Raw genomic sequence first — 22,857 nt, 5'->3', positions numbered from 1 at the left:
TTACAGGCACTTGTGTTATCCCTTCTGGGAATCTGTTTTCATCTTTCCTGTTTTTCAGTTCCACTGCTTTGAAGTGTTCTGGGATGTGGATTAAGGATGGAGAGTGGAATTGGGGAGAGTTTTACAACAGGTAGAGCTGAGAATGGCTTCCCATCAGCAGCTCGTTAAAGACGTTTGTTGATTTCTCTGCTGGATACCAGGCCCAGTGCTAACCAGCTACTTATCACTTTCTCTGTGGCTCCGCCAGTGATGGTCTCTTGTTCTGGAGACCTTGACTGGAAAGTACACTTTGCTATCAGCAGGGCTCTTTGTAGTATTTGGCTCTGATATCTAGAGCATTCTGGATTGAACCCAGCATGCTGTGATCTGCAGGGCCGAGGCCGACGTGGTAGGACTTGGAATAGAAGCTGATGGAGCAGGCAGTGAGATTAGGGACAGGGAGGCCCTTTTAACGACCTCTGACAACAGCACTCTGTCCTTGAACGAGAGAGTAAGGCTCGCTTGAATCTTCCCTCTAGGTGGTTTCTCTTTTGTTCAAGCATGGAGGACATTTTTTTCTGGTCCTATAAGGCCAGGACAAGTGAGGAAGGGAAACGTGGGCTCTGGCCTATGGGAAGCAGGGAAGAGCATGGAGCTTGGAGTCTGGCAGACTGACTCAGACCCCGGCCCAGGCACTTGGCTGCGTGGGCAAGTTTTCCAAGTCCCAGTGTTCTCACGTATAAAATGAGGCTAGGAACAAAAAGTGAACAGGCTTGTTATGACAATTATTGCATGAGTAGAGATACCATACAGGGGGTGGTTAGTATATGGAGATTTTCTTTCCCAATGAACACAGGTTGGACTTCCTGGAATGGGAGTCTTGAAGTTTTGGAGCTTAGGGTGATCTGCTTGGGATACCAGGTCAGGGGGCCAGAGCTGACGTTGCGACCACAGGAGGAAAGAAAGGGCAGAATCTCAGCTCTGAAGACACCCACTTGGGCACTTCCTTGGCGTGGGAAAGCATTGGACTTGTACTAGAAATGTCATCCCTGTCTGTCACATCTGTAAGGAAAGCGAATACTGATCTCCCTTCTGTATTGCCCAAAGCTGCCCCCGCCCACATCTTATGATATTTGATGAGTCATTCGAGAAGTAGCCCTGGAAGAAAGGCTTTAAGGAGAAAGGTAGATGGTCAGATCTGACCCTCTTTTACACAGTCCTGGGCCTAGGCTGTTTCTCTCTTTGGCAGTCTTGCAGGGGTAGAGGATTTATGTGATCAGAAGGAGGGTTTTGGTATTCTCTGCAGAAGTGAGATGCCTTAACCCAGAGGTCTTTTTGCCCCTGTGGAATATAAATCGGATTAGGAGCTCTTTGTGCTCTGCCACAAATCACTACACGTCTACATTTTGCTCTTATAAAATATGGATAATGACATGACTCTGTCTCCTAGGAGTTTGAGTGCATTAGCTAACGATCATGAAACCTTAGAAATAGGAAATTCATATGAATGCCGAGAGCTTTTGTAATTACACATTTGCATCACTCGCTTGGCATCCTTGAAAGTCGTGCTTTCAACACGAGAATACTTGGGTTGATTCCTGTTCTTCTAATTGTAGAGCAAGCGCAGAAGAAAGAAGCTCAAAGAACACTCAGAGCAGATAAGTTGTCACAGCATCTCGTGGAAACCCTGAAGTAGCTCAAGCTGTAGTGGTTTGGCTTGGGCTGAAGTGGAAGAAGAGCTTGAGATATTTTAAGGGCACTGAAGTTAGAGAATACTGGGAGCCAAGGATGGTAATGGCCTCCACGCAGTGTTGTGCTCAGACGCTCATGTCTCTTGTCCCTGTGACCTCAGACCCATCACTTGGTCAGCCTTTGTCCTGGGCGGCAATACACCTGCCATATGAAAGTGGGCTTTTTCGATGTGGGTCGCCCTCCTGGGTACAGATACTGTTTTTGTAGCCTGTAGAACAGTCCACATTTTCCCTTTTCTCCCACAGAGGATTATTTTCAGATTTAGAAACTCTTTACAAAGATGTCAAAAGGTAATGTTCTGAATACCTTAAGGAGAAGACTTTTTAAAAAATAGGTATTTGTTTATGAAGGGGGTGACGAACATTGACCAGACAGCATGCCCCTTGATAGCTGATGCTGTTTTTATTTCGTTTCAGGCAGTGGAGCTACTGCTGTGGTCCAGGCTGCCCTTTGCAAGCCCAGGCAAGAACGTGTAGCCATAAAGCGGATCAACTTGGAAAAATGCCAGACCAGTATGGATGAGCTATTAGTAAGTAAAAAAGTGAAGGATCCCTGCTGGTTGCTCCTCGTCACTTATGGGTGTGTGGAGATGGGCCAGAGAAACAGGAGAAAGGAGAGCAAAGGCAGCTTGGTGTTCGCTCCTATTTGGACACACGTGTTTCTTGGAAAGCAGCCCACACCGCGTTTCCTCCCCTGCTTAATTATATCGTACCTGATGATGGTGTTGTATAGCGTATGACTTACTTTGCTTTGACAAGCAGGATTTTGTTCAGTCCTCATAATTCCAGGGTGGGGATGGTCTCAGGGCTGACGACTCTATTTTGGAAAAGCAGGGAGCAGACGCAGTTAGCTGACCTAAGGCCACGTGATACTGCAAGTGCCGAGCCGGGTGGAGAGCTTCTGGCCCTCTGTCTAGAATCATGACACAAACAGGAATTACTCTCCAAACAGTTTGTCGGCCACTGTGCCTTTCAGAAATTACAAAATGACCTACACATGTCAGTTATTCAGAATACTGCAGGGTGGCTTGGGTTTGGCTAACAAAAGCAGTCTGTTTCTCGTACGTGGCACCGTGTACCTCTTACTCTAAATGAAGTATGTACGTTACGTAAATGATTGGAGCTTTTCAGTGTGGGTATGACTATAGTAGCACTGGTTGGTTGCAGGAACATTTGCTCTTGGCTTAACCGACTCATTATTAAATGAACAGCTTGGCAAATGGTTATTAGTTGCCCGGCAAACTGTGAAGGGTTTGAGAGTTTAATCTCATAAATATAGTTGTCCTTCTGCCTGCCAATTTTCTTTTTTTTTTTTTTTTTTTTTTTCCTTTTGGCCATTTATTTGAGGATAATAGGAAACTGCGGTGGAGGAGTTAACTGATTGGTTATCCCAACCCTAATCCCAGGACAAATATTAGTACGACAGCTCCACACAAGCTACAAAGTATAATGACATTTGGCTCCAAATGAAGAAGCCTTTTGTTGTGTTCTACATTGGGAATGGAATGCCATTAACAAGAGCTTTTTGTCTTTACTCAGAATATAGCTTTTATTTCAGGCTTAATTACAGCACACTATAGTATAAATTAAGTACAAGGATAAAGCTGTACTTTTCCAGATCTGTTTGGCCTCACATTTTAAATTAGGCTACACAAGGCATAGATTTCACTGGGATTGAAGCGACAGATTGCCAGCTAACTCAGATTAAAGGAAGGGCTACCACGATTTAATGTTAATTTCAGAAAGAAAGAAAGGAAGGAAAGAAGAAAGAAAGAAAAGAAAGAGAAAGAAAGAAACGGAGGGAGGGAGGGAGAAGGAGGAAGGGAGGAAGGAAGAAAACGCCCCAAATTCACAGAATTTGCATGTATTTAAGGCTTTTTACCTTCTTCAAAATATCAGCTGTGCTTTGCTCTTACTGAAATTATTGCTGCATCCTTCTGTTGCTTGTGATCACAGCGACCAATAAAATTGTGCCTTCGTCACCTGACCAATTTTGAAGGTCACTTTTCCCAAGTGGAAAAAGCACTTAACAAACTGTGGGGAGAGTCGGGTCCTGTTTCTGCCACCAACTTATTTTCTACCTTTGGTCAAGTCATCTAACTGTACTGCACTATTTAGAAAGAGAGATGGGTTGGAAAATCTCTAAGATCCCTTTATAGGTGTCCTCAGATTCTGAGTCTATACTGAGTACACACTAATTAAAAAAAAAACAAAAAAACAAAAGATTGAAGAGTACATTTCCATATGCCCTGTCTGGAAATACCACTCACACATTTGCTCGTGATGACTGTATTTGATTGTGGCGCTCTGTTGGAGGTCCCATGGCCATCCTGTTGGTACCAGCAGAATATTTATACACGGTCTGTATGAGGCCTGTGCGCATTTGTGTCTGACAATTCCAGAACCAGCCTTCTGGGCAGACGCAGTGGTTCCTGATCTCTACCAAGCCCCAAACTGCCCCAGGCCTCCACGTTCTCCCTCTATTGGCTTCTCGTCAGCAGTCCGCTGCCAGCAATGGAAGTTAGAGGAGGGTCCTAGTGGAGGCAGCAGGGTGGGGGAGAATGGAGGGGAGGGTGGGCAGTCCACGCCCTTAACTGTTTCCCTGAGAGCAGGACCAGTAACAGTGGCATTTGGAGATAGTGCTTGTAATTTGGGCATAGCTGCACATGTAAGGACTGGGGCTTTTCTGGCTTTGTGCTTGTCTCCGTTAATCTGAGGTTTTAGGAGTTATGAGTTTGCTTATTAGCAGTTAGTTTATTTATCTCATTCTTTTTCCCCTCTTAGTTCCCATGTTGTGTTAAGAAAGCATAGTATATGTGTATAATTATCCACTTTTCATTTGAAAGGTGTATTGATTTCTTGTGTCGATCTTTCCTTAACCTGGAACCTTTGACCTTTTGATGTCTTGATATTTCTAGAGATGGGGGGCAGGGAATGGCTATGGTTCTTTAGGATGTTTGTCCTTTGCAAACAAAAAGAAATGGAACTTACAGTATGGACTGCCTAATGTTGCCAGGCTTTGTGGCCCAGCTGTTGGCACACGAGATTGTGTGGAGCGAAGTTGGTGTAATCCTTTTGATTTTTAATACTGCTGTTGCTCGTACTTTTATTATCTCTGCGGGTTCACATTTTGGCAGTGTTTGGACATCCGGCATCCTAATAATCCTTTAATTCCCTGTGTGTGTATGTGTGTGTGCGCACATTATGTATAGGTCAGTGCTCTGCATCATTTCACAAACTGTGCCATGTGTTAACTGGAAGCCATTGTTCTTGTAAGAAACAATGGCCACTGGAATCCTTATCTTGTGAGTGTTATGTCATAGAAGTCACAGTTATCAACTATTTGCTGGCAGTTAGAACATCTGCCTCCCCTACTGAAACTGTATCGCCTCCCACTTCCTACCCTCTGTCCTGTCCCTGCCCCTTTGTCCCAACTCCCATAGGAAAGTGGGGTTTACACTCACAGGGCAGATGGACAATCTGTCAGATTCTGTGGTCATGTGGAGTTTATTTCAGGTTTGGCTGATGAAGGGTTCAAATGGTCATGATTTTTCTTTTCTTTTTTCTTTTTTTTTTTTTTAGCATTTTCTTTTTTTTTTTTAAGTTTATTTTTTTTTTCAACGTTTATTTATTTTTGGGACAGAGAGAGACAGAGCATGAACGGGGGAGGGGCAGAGAGAGAGGGAGACACAGAATCGGAAACAGGCTCCAGGCTCCGAGCCATCAGCCCAGAGCCTGACGCGGGGCTCGAACTCACGGACCGCGAGATCGTGACCTGGCTGAAGTCGGACGCTTAACCGACTGCGCCACCCAGGCGCCCCTTAAGTTTATTTATTTTGAGAGAGGGAGAGAGAGCGCATGTATGCACGTGCACTTGCACAAGGGGGCAGAGAGGGAGGGAGAGAGAGAGAATCCCAAGCAGGCTCCGTGCTGTCAGCACAGAGCCCGATGTGGTGCCCAAACTCACAAACCGTGAGATCATGACTTGAGCAGAAATCAAGAGTTGGACACTTAGCTGCCTGAGCCACCCAGACGTCCCAGGTGGTCGTGATTTCTGAAACTATCGTCTCTGCGAATGAAGGGAAGAAGTATTAGATGAAATCATTGGTGCTAAATTTAAATTGGTAATTTAAATAAAATTTATATTGTTGAAATGAGTACTGTAATATTCCTCAATGATAATTTGGTTCCAGATCTCATGTGTATACATTTAGTAATTTATTTGGTAAATATTTAATGAGTTTCTACATTGTGCTTAGGCCCATTAGAAGGATGGGTTTTGGGTGTGTATATAGGACAACAAAGGCATATGCTCATCTTCATGGCAATTAGGTTAGAAAACCCTAGAACAAATGTTTTTCTTGGCATCACATGAATAGCATTTAGTTAATCTAATTCTTGTTCTATGCATTCTTTTAAGTTTTCATGTATGTTGTAGAGTTTGGCCTGTAACTATATCCTAATCTCTTTAGGTATGATGATTTGGTGGTTAATTTTCCAGGAGGCAGGGGATGTTACTGGTATGTTCTGTATTTCTGACCACTCCAACCTGGAGGCTTTGGTAATTTCCGAGATTTGCTAATCCCACATTTTTTTTTTTAATCCCGCAGTGGTGTAAATGACTATAATAGGCTAACACTCTCTGGGAGGTATTTATAGTTTTAGAGCAGAACTTGTGGACTGTGTGATTATTAAACCCTACTAGGTGCTAGACACTGAGCCAGGCGTTGGGAAAACAAAGATGATTTCTGGTTTTTGGGGAGCCTGGGGACTGGTAAATGAGTTTCTTCATTTTTATTTTGGGTTGGTGAGCTTTTTGAGCTAAGGATAGCTTTCTACACTTTTTCCATCTAGACATGGTTTAACAGAATATAGACAGATTCTCTAGTGTGCATTCCTTGCTTTTCAGTAGGAATTTAAGGCTTCCTAAATGGGTCTGATCCACTGTCATGCCAACTAGTATATTCAATGTGAAGGTGGCCTTGAGGTTTCTTGAAAGAGCTTAGTTCTCTCGTTTGTGGTCAGCCTCAGAGGTTAGGGATGCTGCTCAAGGGCCCACTTACTTCCCTAAAAATCTATTTCATGAGTGAAGAATTAACCTGTTCTTTCTGAACTCATCTTTTGGTCTCTGTCACCAGGTGACAGTTCCATAAATGTGACATAGTTGTCCTTCCTTTTATTCATCTTAAAACCCACTTTTTCCAACCTTCAGGGAACTCTTCATTATTTTTACCCAGGGATTGATGAACATTTTGATTCATCACCTTACTTGACTTCGTGATTTTTAGACTTTAGCCATATCCTCAATGTTTTTTCTCTGGACTAGAGCTCTCATATTTTTAGTCTTGTCTTTGGTACCTAGTCACAGAAAACTCAGTAGCATTTTCTCATTCCTTCATATACATCAATGCTATCAAAACATACAGTTTAATTCTTAGGGACAGGAATGCTATGTGTGTAAGAGAAACCCTGGCCCTGGGGCCAGGCAAAGTGCTTGTTTCTTCAAAGAAAAAAAAAAGGTCCATTATGTGATTCTATTATGAAATAGTATGTAGTGATCATTAAAATATTGTAGTATATGATGGGTGACAAATGTGAGCAAAATTGTTTCAAAAAACAACGGCTACCCATGATTGCTGAAACTTGTGATGGAGGGAGAATTGCTTCCTGGGTCAGAGGGCCCGGGTCTTCACTTGGATCGTGGACTTGAGATGCATCATTTATGCCTCAGTCTTCTCATTTGTTCACTGAGGAATTCTACTTGATGGCAAAACTTATTTTTATCACCAAAGTCTATGGTTCTGTGTATTTAAAAATCAATTCTTTTCATGAAGTTACTTTTAAAAGTCACTTGCAGAAAAACACTGATTACTAGCAAATTATGCTTATAATTCAGGATAGAGTCAAGTCACTCCAGTGGTACAGGGTAACAGTAACATTCCACTGTAAGTGCATAGATTGGGGTACATAGGGTGCCATCTGTGTCTCCTGTGTACATAACGAAAGAGCCTCTCAGCCTCCAACCGGAAAGAATCTGGCATTTGCCCTTCTCTTCCTATATCATTTCTGTAAGGATATTTTGCTGTATTTCATGGATACGATTCATAGATAAATCGAGAGCTTACTTTCCTCAGAACAAAGCCCCTGCCCTCATTTTGCTTTTCTGCCATAATGTTATTTCTTATTTCTTATTTCTTTTGATCTGCTCTTTTCTTTCGATTCATCTTTCCCTTTCTACTCTCTTTACTTGTCTTTAGAGGAACAAATCAGCTATGATTTGTAGGTTATTTTGGAGAATAAAGCTTTAGATGTTTATTTTGCCTAGTGGTCATTTGAGAGAATAGTTTAATTATCCCCTAATAGTTTATTTATCTGACATAGGCTTCTCTCATACTTATTTAAAATTAAATTACGATATTTGGGGCCTTTGAGCAGTTCTTCTAGCTAGAAGGGGTCTTCCCCCTTTTAATTGAGATTTAGAAAATTAAAATTTTTTTGTTTATTTATTTTTGAGAGAGACATAGAAAGGGAGGGAGAGGTAGAGAGAGAGGGAGACACAGAATCTGAAGCAGACTCCAGGCTCTGAGCTGTCAGCACAGAGCCTGACACAGGGCTCGAACTCATGAGCTGCAAGATCATGACCTGAGCCAAAGTCGGAAGCATAACCACTGAGCCACCCAGGCTTCCCGAGGTTTAAAAAATTAAAAAAATTTTTTTCCCTGCATTTTTGCCTAATGTCTGTAATTGTGTTCATACTTTTGTAAGCCTTGCTTATTGTAGAAAAAAATTATACTGGTTTGAGGACGTCAGCCTAAAAAGCTGGAAACTATAATGTGTGTTTTCCTTATTATATAAATGAAAGTATTTTTCCATGCTTTTTGAACAAAAGAATTTTTAATTAGTAGATTAATTATTCATATCCCAGCTCATTAGTGCTTCACCATATGTGGTAATGAATTGCATTTGGCTGTTTCTTGTAGAATCTTTTATACCATGGGTATAGCATTAAAATACAAGTGTATTTTACTGAATGTACTATTTTGAGCATTTCAGGTCTCAAATATTAAATTTTGTACTTAGTTTTGTAATTATTTTCATACACTTTGGTGTTTGTTTTTACCAAAGTATAATCCAGCTGAGGGCAGGATTAGGAATGGGAGATTTTTGGATATTTTGAAGACATACATTTTTAAGAAATTAGAGAATATTACATATGCAAAACTAATTTATTTTTACAGCTCTAAAGTTACATTAGCTGGCGTGTGATTCGTAGAACCAAATTCGTAGAATTTGGAACGTGAAATTTAAATGTTATAGTTGATTCAGATAATAAACATACTAGTTGAATTTACTTTTAGGTCAATTTTTATAGATGTGTTAGAAATGGCTTGCTGGGGTGGGTGCCTGCATGGCTCCATCGGTTGAGTGTCCGACTTCGGCTCAGGTCATAATCTCACGGTTCGTGGGTTCGAGCCCTGCATGGGGCTCTATGCTGAGAGCTCAGAGCCTGGAGCCTGCTTCAAATTCTGTGTCTCCCTCTCTCTCTGCCCCTCCCCTGCTAATGCTCTGTCTCTCTCTCCAAAAATGAATAAACATTGAAAAAAATTAAAAAAAAAATGGCTTGCTAAAATGTTTAACATCTCATTTTTTCCCCAAAGAGTAAACAGAAATGAATATTGTAAGGACACATGTTTCTGAACTTACATGTGCTTAGTAACAGAGAGACTCAGTACATACTCATTTTCAGAGTAGGAGAAAATGGGGAAAACACGCTTAGATTGAATACAACTTTAGTTACATCTTGTTTATTTTTTATACCTCCCTTTTACCATCCTTCTGGAAAATGTTATTGGCTTGGGTTGAGACCAAGGATTTTGTTCTTTCCTCTGTTATCTTCTTTATTGTGGTTTGGTTATTTCCACAATTAATTAGCTGCTGTGGAAACAGAAGGACTGTGGAACAGTCAGAGAGAAGGTCTGAGCGTGTTGGGCAGGGCTCTGGCTGCTTCTGCAGGAGGGCTGTTCCCTGGCAGACCCCAGGCTGCACACTGGCCCCCAGCGTGGGACGGGGGGCACCACAAAAAGAGAAAAAGACACACTTGACCTCACATTCTCATTGTTTGGTGATGAAGCCAAATAGAGCAGCTGTGCTAAAAGTTGGCCCGGAGGTTTCCAGCAACATAAATTGGTGGACAAGAAAAATTCTTCCTGTTTCTGTTTTTAATGAAGTCTTTGACTTGACTTTTTCCAAGACTCCCAATCGTAGTCAATTAAATGATCAAACGGCTGTTATTGATAGCTGAATCTGATTCAGATTCCATGAGGGCCAACTTAAGAGCTTCCAGAACTCATAGGGCATCCGTCTTACTGTTTGCTGAAGAACCTCTTAGCCAACAGTGGGAGAAATTGGGTTCCTCCCCATTGGGTTTTCCTACAGTATTTCAACATCACACTTTGATTCTTCCCTTCCTTTCCCTCTCCTTGTTTCTTTTGAAGAAAACAACTATACCAATGGTTTCTTATGTTTCCAAGTAGAATTCTTCTGTTTTGTTTGGACAGTTTTTGCAGAGTGCCCAACTTTGTGACATCATCACCAAGCTGGGAGGCTCTGGGATGTGCATTCTCTTCTGCCAGCAAGTAGATGTTTACCCTTTGTGATTCCCCTGCTGATTTCGAGGGATTTACCCACTCTCCAACTCCCATGACACTCTACCTTTTGTTTTAAATACTTCTCTGCCAACACTGAGTAAGGCCGTGAGGGAATTTCTGCTCCCCTTTTCCTAATTTCTTTTTTTAAGCTTATTTATTTATTTTGAGAGAAACAGAGACAGCATGGGTAGGGGAGGGGCAGAGAGAGGGAGAGAGAGAGAGAATCCCAAACAGGCTCTGCATTGCCAGCACAGAGCCTGACGCGGGGCTTGAACCCACAAAACTGCAAGACCATGACCTGAGTCGAAACCAAGAGTGGGACGCTCAAGTGACTTGAGCCACCCTGGCCCCTCCTTCTCCTAATTTCTTAAAAAATATTTCCCTGTCTTATCTAGACTTTTCCCATTTCTAATCCTGTCTTCAATGGACTTCACTTGGATAAACACAGATACCAAGTCCTATAAAAATAACTACAAAACTAAATGGCAAGGAACAATGGTTGATACATTTGGGTACAAGTCGAAATATTTCACATAACGTTTTTTAAAGTAGGTTTTTCCCTTTTGATACTCTTCTTTGAAAAGAGGTAAGAGTTTGCTGCACATGTGATACATAGTTTTTTACATTGAAAGACCTGATACTGACATTTTCCTGATTGAAAATGACAGTCCAAAAAAACCATACATTGCTCTTGTAACAACTTTGTCAATCTTTTTCTTCCATTTCTTGGCTGACATTTGAGATCGTAGAAATTTATGGGTTTTGTTTTTGTCTTTGTTTTAATTCTGCCACTTACAGTATCAGGCTATTTATGAATATTAGGTTACCCTTCATGATGGTGCTGTTATGGAATTGTTATGGAATTGCAAGCTGGAGAATGACTTTCTGAAAAGTGTTACTTAATGTGGTTACCCTCACCATTTAAAGAGTTCTTAAAATGCCTGCAGAATGTTGCATACATTTTAAAAGATGTATCTGGTTATCTCTTGCATTTGGAAATATAGGTTGCATTTGATAGTATTTGTAAATCATACATATTTTCCCCTTTTTAAAGGATTAAAAGTTGCAGTGTGGAAGTGTGCCTGAGAGGTAGGTGTTTCTCTCAGTATTTCATTGAAGGAATGATGCATCTTAGTGCCTAGCTTGAAAACAGTAGTTCTCAACCTTGGCCGAACATTAGAATCACCTAGGAGCTTTTGAAAATTTTCATTCCCAGCCTCTTATCCTAAACCAATTTGCATCAGCATCTCTGGGGCTAGGCTCCAGGCCCTAGTATTTTTTAAAGCTCCCCAGGTGATTTCAGTGTGCAACCAATGTTGAAAACCACTGCTCTAGAATAAAGTTAGAAATAACATCTTCTCAGATTTAACTGCACATGATTTTGGAGGCTGAGAAATTTGATTCCTAACTAAGGCTGAGTGGGATATTTTGCCACCAATATCAGATGAAGGAGAATTTATTTAGGATTTACATAAGCTGTGAAAATATGCTAATTTGGTTAAGTGTAGTTTATTATTTTGAATTGAGAATCCATTTAAACTGTTTCTTTTCTGTAATGAAATTTCTTTCAGTACTTCGTGAATCTCCTGGTTTTAGGAACAAAAGACACTAGGCTTTAACTTTTCCTAATTATTATATCTTCAAACTCTTTTCTGTGCTCTGTGTTTTTTTATTTTTGTTTTTAAAAGATTTTATTTTTTAAGTAACCTCTGCACCCAACGTGGGGCTTGAACTTACAACCCTGAGATCAGGAGTCGCACACTCTGCCCACAGAGCCAGGCGGGTGCCCCTATGCTAGGTGTTTTGAACCCTTTGCATAAGTATGTTAGGCTCCTTATCACAAAAGGGCTTGAGGCGGTGTACCAGGATGCATGAAGTATGACAGGGTGGTATGAATTAAACACAGGGTGAAGTACTTAGGAAAACTCCTGTGGGAGACAACGTAGAGTCAGGAATAAAGCTACAGATTCGTGGCCCAGTGACCTATACACACATTACAGACTCTTAGAGCTGGCAGGACACATGGAGCGCGTTGTGTGATTGATGTTTCTGTAGGGCAGGGTAGGCGCTGCTGCCAGCGTCTGTCTCCGTGCCTTTGAGGTTGAGTCAGGAATTTGGGACACTTGAGGTAAGTGATCAGTATGGGGTTGCTCATCTGCAGAGAAGGAACCGAGACATTGAGAGGCTGTCTTTTAACGCTTGTGTTATGTGCTAGGCATCCTGCGAGGAGTGGTGTAGGTCTCGTTTCACTTATTTCGCAAAAATCCTATGTAGACGGCATTAATAGTCTCCTTTTATGACAGGACACTGAGGTTCAAGGACATGGGGTAACCTGCTGGGGTTATCGGGCTGCTCAGTGGCTTAGCCAAGCTTCCAAGCCAGCCCTGTCTTAGGACTTTAGCTCTTCCTCAGTGGCTCCCACCCCTGTGAACCACAGTTCTTGCTTGTCTTCAGTATGGTTTTTTTCTTCCTCCCTCCCTCCCTCCCTCCCTCCCTCCCTCCCTCCCTCCCTTTCTCCCTCCCTTCCTCCCTCCCTCCCTCCCTTTCTCCCTCCCTTTCTCCCTCCCTTTCTCCCTCCCTTTCTCCCTCCCTTTCTCCCTCCCTTTCTCCCTTTCTCCCTCCCTTTCTCCCTCCCTTTCTCCCTTTCTCCCTCCCTTTCTCCCTCCCTTTCTCCCTTTCTCCCTCCCTTTCTCCCTCCCTTTCTCCCTCCCTTTCTCCCTTTCTCCCTTTCTCCCTTTCTCCCTTTCTCCCTTTCTCCCTCCCTTTCTCCCTCCCTTTCTCCCTTTCTCCCTCCCTTTCTCCCTTTCTCCCTCCCTTCCTCCCTTTCTCCCTCCCTTCCTCCCTTTCTCCCTCCCTTCCTCCCTTCCTCCCTTCCCCCCTTCCCCCCTTCCCCCCTTCCCCCCTTCCCCCCTTCCTCCCTTCCTCCCTTTCTCCCTTCCTTCCTTCTTTCCCTCCTTCCCTCCCTTCTTTCTTTCTTTCTTTCTTTCTTTCTTTCTTTCTTTCTTTCTTTCTTTCTTTCTTTCTTTCGTGATGGTGGTGGTGGTGGTGGTGGTGGTGGTGGTGGTGGTGGTGGTGGTGGTGGTGGTAGGAGGAACAAAGGCCATAGAGCACTATTACAAAAGCCCTCGTAAACACTTAAATATACTTTCTTTCCATTTTTTTCAGTTTTTGGTTTTTTGGTAGTTTTTTCTTTTCTTTTTTCCTCCCAAGCAATCCTATTTCCGGGATATTCTATGGTAGGATATTCTGTGTGTTTTGTGTCCCCCACCAAACCTGGACTATCCCACGTGAGAGGCCTATATCGTGCCCCGGTTGGGCAAATGTGGCCAGGCTGGCCCCGCAGCCGCGCGTGCGTGTCCCTCATAGGTCTGTCGTCCGCCCACCCGGCTCCCAGCAGAGGGCTGCTGCTGTGGCTGCCGCTTCAGTGCTGGCAGATGGGGAGGCCTTTTTCTTGCTATCCCATTTTAGGCCTGTTTTCCCACTCTTGTGAAATTTCGTTTGTGGTGTGTTTCAGATGAAGCTGCATGAGCAGCTCTTTGGTCCACAGGGCAGATTAAATACCAGGCTGTGGTTTGCTTTGGCACCTGATGGCATGTCTGTCTTATTTCACTAGACTCTTCCAAGGGAGTCACTGTGTTACAGTCCTTGACTGCAGTTTTGGCACATGTGTTGTCCGGATTTCAGAGTTGTGTAAGTTCTTCAAATCTTGACCTCGTGTTTTTCTCTCCCTGTGAATTGTTTACTAGTCTCCCCTATTTCTAGCTTTGTTTCCTACCCCTTTCTTCAGGTCAGACTCAGCTAGGTGGTGCCTCTGGGCTTGCTCCCCTCCTCAGGCTCTAACCCCATCACCTTCACTGCGGCCCTTGGTGCTCCTTCCTTTCACCTGTCCCCATACCCAAGTGCCTCTGTTTGCTTTCCACCACTTAGTCACTCAGAATCTGGTTTCTGGACCTAACCAGTTTACTTGGAAGCCTGATAGAAATGCAGAATTTCAGGCTCCACCCCAGACCAACTGAATCAGAATCTGCATTTTCACTTGGTCCCCAGGTGATCTGTGTACACTTTCAAGTTTGAGAAGCATTGTTCCAAATCATGCATCTATGGATTGCATCCTAGTTAAGGGAATAGAGTTTTAGAACCCGCTCATTTTGTAGGGAGAATTGGATAAACCTTTTTTATTTTATTACTTAGAGAGTGAGCATGATTGGGGCTGGGGGGCGATGGGGAGGTAGGCAGAGGGGGAGAGAGAGAGAATCTTAAGCAGGCTGCATTCTCAGTACAGAGCTGGATGCAGGGCCTGATCCCAAGACCCTGGGATCATGACCTGAACTGAAATCAAGAGTTGGAGGTCAACTGACTGAGCCACCCAGGTGCCCTAAAAACTTTTTTTTTTTTTTAAATCATACCCACTTAATCATCTTTGGGCAATACTTTTGTCACTTTTAGAAATAGAAATGAATATGTTTGGGAATAAAGGGCTTTGCCTGTCCTGTGAGTGAAGTTAGGACAATGGGAAAAGCTTGGATAATTTATCTGGTAGAATGTTCCCAGGGAAGGATTCAAAGAGCAGCTGTCATCACTGTTCTGAAAAGAAATGGAGAGAGTAGTTCTATGGAAAGAACATTTGATTCAGGAAATATTTATATTTTCAACATATAAAATATAAAAAGTATATACAGTTGTCTTAATTGATTCAGGCTGCTGTAAGAAAAATCCCACAGATTTGGTGGCTTATAAACAACAGTAATTTACTTCTCACAGTTCTGGAGTCTGGAGGTCCAAGGTCAAGGTGCTGGCATGGTCGAGTGGGAGCCTTCTTCCAGGTCACAGACTTCTCACTGCCTCCTGTGGCAGAAGGGGCAGGCTACCTCTTTGGGGTCTCTTATACTGGCACAAATCTCATTCATGAGGGTTCCATCCGCAAGACCCGGTCACCTCTCAAAGGCCCCCTTTCCTGAGGCCATCAGCTTATGAATTCAGGGGGTGGGCACAAACATTCAGACCATAGCAAAAATACAAATATATAAATATAAAATTTTTCATCTCTCTAGAAGGCAACTAAACACAAGGCTTACGTATAAACTGAAATAAGGTTGGATAGGCAGGTAGAACACCTCATTTGTTCTTCTGTGAGTGTATTTCTGCACTGCTTATGGAAATACTTATCATGGAGGCTCAGTGATAGCACAGGTCATACGCTGAGGCTAAGTGACTGTTGTTTCTCCCTAAGGCAGGTTTACCATGTCTTTAAGTATTAGAGGCTCTGCTACATGGAATGGCTTGTGTAGGAAATTGCATGATGTAGGAGTGGGGGTATGGAACCCTAGCAAAGCAGTGAAGAGGAACTGTGAGGCTGCAAGGAGGGATGTGAGGTTATGAGTGGTCAGACTGATGGTAAGTCTGCTCTGAAGTTTTCTGTCTTTTCCTCCATCTGCCCTCATGTTGGTCCGGGGGTGTATTAGTAGGGGCAGTATCTATGTCCCTCTCCCTGCCTCTTTCTTTTAAGTCCTCAGGACCTTTATATTTTATTATTATTATTATTATTTTTTATTTTAGAGAGAGAGAAAGAGAGAGCAGGAGAGGGACAGAGGCAGAGAGAGAGAGAATCCCAAACAGGTTCCATGCTCATTGCGGAGCCTGACTCAGGACTTGATCCTATGACCCTGGGATTATGACCTGAGCTGAAAAGCAGAGTCACATGCTGAACCGACTGAACCACCCAGGTGCCCCCAAATCTTCAGGACCTTTAAATGTCCATCTGGTACCTCTAAGACCCAAAATTTTGAAGGACTAGAACTTGGTAAGTTATATCCACAGGTTAAAGAGTTTTTCTCTCTCTCCCTCCCTCTGTATATCTCCCCCTGTTCCCTTTTCTCTCTCTCCCCCCTACTTTCTCTCCCTCCCTGCCTCCCTCCCTTTCTCTTTCACACACACACGCACACGCACACGCACACGCACATGCACACGCACATACCCACGCATGTATGCATACCCCCACCCCCAACACAAATAGTTTGCTCACTGCAGTGTTGGAGAACCTGATACTCTGGGTAGGAAGTGATACTGCCCATCTAAATGGAAAGTGCAAGAAAACGGGTTTTTCCAGAGTTTGGCCCAGTATTGCTTCAGTGCAGAAGAATTTCCTTTCATATGGGCATGGGTTGTTTATTGTTCATTTAGATTAATGATTTAAAAGTTTGGAGTTAGAAAGCTAGATAAGCATTCATTTGCATTAAATGTGAAATGATGAGAATGTGGAGCACCCACACTTTCAAGAAACATCATTCTCCTTTCTGTGAGCAGCGGGGGGCATCTGTGTGTATACCGGGCCCTACCTGATGCTGCACGCCTTCCAAGTGAGCCGCCCGTCCCCACAGTGAACAGGTGCTAGTGACTTAAGGTAGGAATGGCCTGTGCAGTGTTGCATTTCTCCTTCAGCAGCATCTCGTGATATCAAAACCTAACACCAGAAACAGATGGAAACTGGACCTCAGGTTTCAGATCTTGTTCAAAGGACAGGAGTAGCTGAATTGAAAAGTGTCAGATTTAGAAAACCTGTAATTAGTTAAATGGATGAAGGAAATGAGGAATGGAAAGTGTTGTTATATAATGAAAATGGAAAAATTAGTGATTTTTTTCTGTTTATCCTTGGTAAAAAGCACTTATATAAACATATAAACTAAGGTATATGTGTGTGTTACATGTCATAGTGTTTTGGTCCAGTATTCTGAGAAATAGGGTCTTGGCAGTTTGAGGATTACGTAGTACTGGATGTGCAAGGATTGCATCCCCATTTGGAATCTTTCGGCTGGGTGATTTAAAATTAATTCAGAGTTAACTAGATGCTCATTATTATTGAAAATATTTATACGATGCATAAATGCACTTTTCTTTCATCATAAATACATAATAGCATGTATAAGGTTTCTTTGATGACTTACGTTATTTTTTGTGGCTTTTGGACGGCACCTTGAGAGGGAGTTACACTAGTCTGATACCCTTGATTGAGGGTTAACTGAAATTTTATTTTATTTTATTTTTTTCTAGTGTTTTTTTTTCTTTCTTCTTTTTTCATTTTAATGTAATTTATTGTCAAGTTGTCTAACGCACAGTGTGTAAAGTGTGCTCTTGGTTTTGGGGGTAGATTCCCATGATTCATCGCTCACATACAACACCCAGTGCTCATCCCACAAGTGCCCTTCTCAATGCCCATCACCCATTTTCCCCTCTCCCACCCCGCCCCACCATCAACCCTCTGTTTATTCTCTGTATTTAAGAGTCTTCTATGATTTGCCTCTCTGTAACTATTTTTTCCCCTTCTCTTCCCCCTTTGTCTTCTGTTAAGTTTCTCAAGTTCCACATAGGAGTGAAAACATACGATATCTGTCTTTCCCCGACTGACTTATATCACTCAGCATAATACCCTCCAGTTCCATCCACATTGCTGCAAGTGGCAGGATTTCATTCTTTCTCATTGCCAAGTAGTATTCCATTGTATATATAAACCACATCTTTATTCATTGATCAGTTGATGGACATTTAGGCTCTTTCCTTAATTTGGTTATTATTGAAAGCACTGCTATAAACATTGGGGTACAGGTACCCCTATGAATCAGCACTCCTGTATCCTTTGGATAAATTCTTAGTAATGCTATTGCTGGGTTGTAGAGTACTTCTATTTTTAATTTTTTGAGGAACCTCCATGCTGTTTTCCAGAGCGGCTGCACCAGTTTGCATTCCCACCAACAGTGCAAGAGGGTTCCTGTTTCTCCACATCCTTGCCAGCATCTGTTGTTTCCTGAGTTGTTAATTTTAGCCACTCTGACTGGTGCGAGGTGGTATCTCAGTGTGGTTTTGATTTGTATTTCTCTCATGATGAGTGATGTTGAGCATCTTTTCATGTGTTGGTTAGCCATCTGGGTGTCTTCTTGGGAAAAGTGTCTATTCATGTCTTCTCTCCATTTCTTCACTGGATTATTTGTTTTTTGGGAGTTGAGTTAGGTAAGTTCTTTATAGATTTTGGATACTAACCCTTTATCTGATATGTCATTTGCAAATATCTTTTCCCATTCTGTTGGTTGCCTTTTAGTTTTGTTGATTGTTTCTTTTGCAGTACAGAAGCTTTTTATCTTGATGAGGTCCCAATAGTTCATTTTTGATTTTATTTCCCTTGCCTTTGGAGACTGAAGCTTTATAGGAGTTATCTGGCAATAACTTAAGACAATACACCAAAACCAATGGGAACTTAAGTATTGCAGGAAAATGTGGTTTATTGAAGTTGCCTATTTGATTTCAAAACTTTATTGTTTTGTGTCTCTATATGAAACTTATTTTCCTCTATAGTAGTAGTGTTTCCTAAATTGTGACCCACAAAGCATTATTTAACTGCATTGTTCATGTGGATGCAACTAGAACAGCTTATCTACTGCAGGAATTCTCAGAGTCTTTGACAGTAATAATGTTCCCTATAACCCTTTTAGAGTGAGATGTAGGATCTGATGTTTCCTGAGCTTATTCCACTAGCCTGCCCCCCCCCCTTTTTTTTCTTGATAAACTATCTACCATGAAATAGAGTTTGGGAAATTACGTTCTAGCATCTTAATGGGTATTTGCTCATTTACATCACAGCAGTCCTGAGAAGCAGAAACAGTTTTGGATGAGGGAGGATCTAAGACCCGCCAGAGTTGAGGCTTGGCGGTAGGACCCAGGTCCCCTAATGACTCACTCAGCCTTTTCTTTCTCTATCGCAGCCTTCCTTGCAGGCAGGAGGCACTCAGTCATGTGTGATGGGGCTCTCTGCTACTGAGTAGGGAGTGATCTGGGTGATATGCTCCCTGAGGTTTCTGTGTCCTGTGACCGGTCCACAGGGCTCTGTGGTCTCCTAAAGAGGCCTTTCTGAATTCCAGCAAGTTGATAATTGGATGAATGACTTAGTTCTCATGCAGCTTCTTTGAACTAATGGTTTAAGCAGCCCCCCACGTATGTTTTTAAGTAGGAAAAGTGCCTAGGTGTGCTCAGTGTGTTTTGCTTCCCGATTTTTACCCCATGAGACTATGTCACGTTTTGTTCTTTTTATAGAAAGAAATTCAAGCCATGAGTCAGTGCAGCCATCCCAATGTAGTGACCTATTACACCTCTTTTGTGGTAAAAGATGAACTTTGGCTGGTCATGAAATTACTAAGTGGAGGTAAGTGGGTTTTGTTATTGTTTGCTTGTGTGTGTGTGTGTGTGTGTGTGTGTGTGTGTGTGTGTGTGCGCTTTTGTCTTTTGTGCAAGCCGTAATATTGCATACAACTTTACATTTGGTCCCCTTACTCTTGTATTTAAAGTTTTGCTTGGTTTATTATTTACCTAGAGAATAAAGCCCAGATTTCTTCACGTTGATATTGAAAAGCTTTCATAATATGGCTAAACTTCCTAGAATACCCGTGTCCTCTTCTGCCCAGCCTTCTTGGTGTAGGTGAGGCTCTCTAAATACCTCTGCACCCCGATGTCTCCACATCTCCCCTGTGCTGCTCCTCAGCCCTAGATGTCTGTCCTTCCTTCTCCACATGCCAAAGTCCTAAGAGGTCACGTCCTCTCTGCAACACAAAAGTTAACCAGTCCTTCCTGTTTAAACTCTGTTTTTAATATTATTCAAGTCCTTAACACATTGTAATATAGTGAATTACCTCAGTGCCGTTCATTAAAAGTTCTGTGATGATGGAAATGTTCTATAACTGTGCTCTCCAGTTTCTACTAGGTACATGTGGCTCTTAAATACTTGACATGTGGCTGGTGTTACTGAATTTCTGGAGGAACTGGATTTCTATTCATTTTTAACTAGCTTATATTTAAATAACCACAGATGGCTAGTGGCTACGATATTGGACAGTACAGATTTAGATTAGATTGTGGACTTGATGAGGAGAGCATGGTCTAATGGACTTCTCCCTTATTGAACCTGGCACCCAGTGGGTACTCAGTAAATATTGTTTCAGTTGAAATGGAGAGAAACTCTGTGCATGCTAAATTATTTGCTTGCAGTGTTGATCGGAAGTGGCACTGTTTTCATCTTGTGTTTGCATTTGAAGAGGCAGAGTAACTTTCACTCTGGCCTCAGGTCAATGAAGTTATAAAAGTCATTGACAATTTAACTTATAAGGCACTTTTACATTGCCGTATTTTTTCTTTTAATCTCTTAACATCACTAGTTGATAAAGAATGATAATGGTAGCCATTAACTTTATTGAACACTTACTCTGTGGCTAGATTCTGCTCAAGGCAATTTACTTACCTTATTTCATTTAATCTGGACAGCATCTTTGAATGGCAAGTGTCACTGTCCCTGCTCTTCAGAAAGTTCCCCAAAGCTTAAGAGAGTCGGCAGCTTGCCCAAGGTCACATACACAGTAGCTGTGAGCACTGGAATTTGTGGCAGTAGGACCTGTTGACTTAAAAGCTGTGCTGCACCACAGGAATTATCACCTTCATTTTACAGACATGAAAATTTAAGCTTAGAAAGCCCCAGTGATTTTCTTTGTAACACCCAGCATTCCCACATCTATCACTCTATATATCTTTTCCAGACGTGAAGTGTCATTTAGGAGCAGAGGAAGACATTTTGCACTGCCTGGATGAAGCCAGAACCAGTATAGCTGAATTTATATTGTAGAGCCAGTTTTAACCTGTAGACCTGGTTCCAGTGAAGGCAGAATTGAGGAGGCATCTTCATTTTTTTTGTTGTTGTTGTAAAGAAACTCTCTTGGATCAAGCAGAGGCCCAGAGCTGACCGGACAAATATGCTGTGATTGCTTTGGGTCCACTTGCGTGGGTCTCAGTGGGGAGCCTGGGAGAGCTGAGTTAGGTTCTGTTCCCAGTCTTGTCAATCCTATTAGTCATTGTTTCCTTGAGTGCCTACTTCGGGTTTTAATTAAACATGAAAAGAAAGAAATGAAAGAAGAAAGAAAAAGGCAGCCTGCTGGAGCCAGACTGCAGGGTTTGAGTGTGGGCATTGCTCCTTGTCTCTGCCGAGGCTGGTGCTTTGTCAGTAAGACGACCCTTCACCCAATCTCTTGTTGCAGGGATCGAGGTTCTGGTGACCTGGGACCCTAGGCAGCCCCAGATACACTGCTCAAACTGAGAATTTTACTTCCTGTCTTTATTTTGATCCCAATTAACCTTTGATTAGCTTAACTATGTCCCGTATCCCTTGCCTGAAGACTGGATAGAAAATTTCATTGTCTTTTTAAAAGAATCCAACTTAGGGGCACCTGGGTGGCGCAGTCGGTTAAGCATCCGACTTCAGCCAGGTCACGATCTCGCGGTCCGTGAGTTCGAGCCCCGCGTCAGGCTCTGGGCTGATGGCTCAGAGCCTGGAGCCTGTTTCCGATTCTGTGTCTCCCTCTCTCTCTGCCCCTCCCCCGTTCATGCTTTGTCTCTCTCTGTCCCAAAAAAATAAATAAACGTTGGAGATTGCTCCTTCCTTAAAAAAATAAATAAATAAATAAATAAAAAAAAAAAAAAAAAAAGAATCCAACTTAGTCTGCCTGGGCTTTAGGTAAGAAGAACGAGTTTTAAACAGGTTTCCACAGGTCAGAGAAACCTGGGCCGATGTGGACTATTGCTCATTTTTCTTTTAGCAAGCCAGAAATGCGTACATACGTGCCTTACCTGGTATATACTTATAATATGAAAATGAAGCGGTTGTGGAAGTATTGTTTTCAAAACTACTAAAGAATTTAAGATTCAATGAATAAATAGATGTTTTGTTTCTCTGAGGGGGAAATATGTATTTGTTTTCTTTTATAATATTTTATCATATTAAATCTCTTAATGAGGGGCAGGCAGCTAGTCTGGTGTGGTAATACCTGATGTGGAAACTCAGTACTCCCAGTTAATCATAGAGCGCCTAGAGCCAGATTCAGGTCCTGAGGTAAGCCATTTGTTAACTCTTCAGAAATGTTGAACCCCCAGGTAATTAGGGCTTTTAAAATGACCGGGAGGTTTGGAATATTAATTAGTATGTGTTGAAACATGAACTCAGAATGCCAGGGATCCTAATCTGTTCATGGTAACAAAGTACCGTGTATTTATTTCATTATAAAAGTCAGTACATTATGGATCAAGTAAACAAAAATAAAGATTGCCCAGAGTCACAGAAAGGAATATTCTGGTTATCAGCAGGGGTCTGGAGGCAATATCCTTTTTTTTTTCTCCCCTCCTACCTGTGTCCTAGATGTTCAGGGAGACTGTGCTTCTGGCTCTCAGTTCATTGCGGTCTGTTCCCCTGGCCACCGCCTCCTGTTTTTTTCCAGTTCAGACATCTTGAATCCCCTTTTGAGTCTGTAACCAATTGTGCATGTGTGGGAGAAAAGACTAACCCGGGAGTGATCGTGAACAGTTTTTTGCATCCTGACCCAGAATTATTCTTATGCTGAAATTGCTCTTGCAAACTTGGATCTCGTGTTTCTGGTCACGTGCTGCCATGCAATTGTTTG

At 42.3% G+C, this 22,857-nt stretch overlaps 1 protein-coding gene across 6 annotated transcripts in view; it reads left to right on the top strand.

Moving 5' to 3' along the window:
- The window catches only part of STK39 (serine/threonine kinase 39), a 324,725-nt gene that overhangs the window by 69,717 nt on the left and 232,151 nt on the right, over window positions 1–22,857 (top strand). For all 6 annotated transcript variants that reach the window (XM_045033904.1, XM_023259427.2, XM_045033901.1 and 3 more), the window contains 2 exons: window positions 2,148–2,260; window positions 19,457–19,565. In XM_045033904.1, the coding sequence (XP_044889839.1) occupies window positions 2,148–2,260; window positions 19,457–19,565 (222 nt within the window). The remainder of the gene's footprint in view (window positions 1–2,147; window positions 2,261–19,456; window positions 19,566–22,857) is intronic.

This window comes from Felis catus, chromosome C1 (genome assembly GCF_018350175.1).
Source record: "Felis catus isolate Fca126 chromosome C1, F.catus_Fca126_mat1.0, whole genome shotgun sequence".
In the NCBI taxonomy this organism is placed as follows: domain Eukaryota; kingdom Metazoa; phylum Chordata; class Mammalia; order Carnivora; family Felidae; genus Felis; species Felis catus.
The sequence above is the reverse complement of the archived record's forward strand: the minus strand, read 5'-3'. Positions and strand labels throughout refer to the sequence as shown.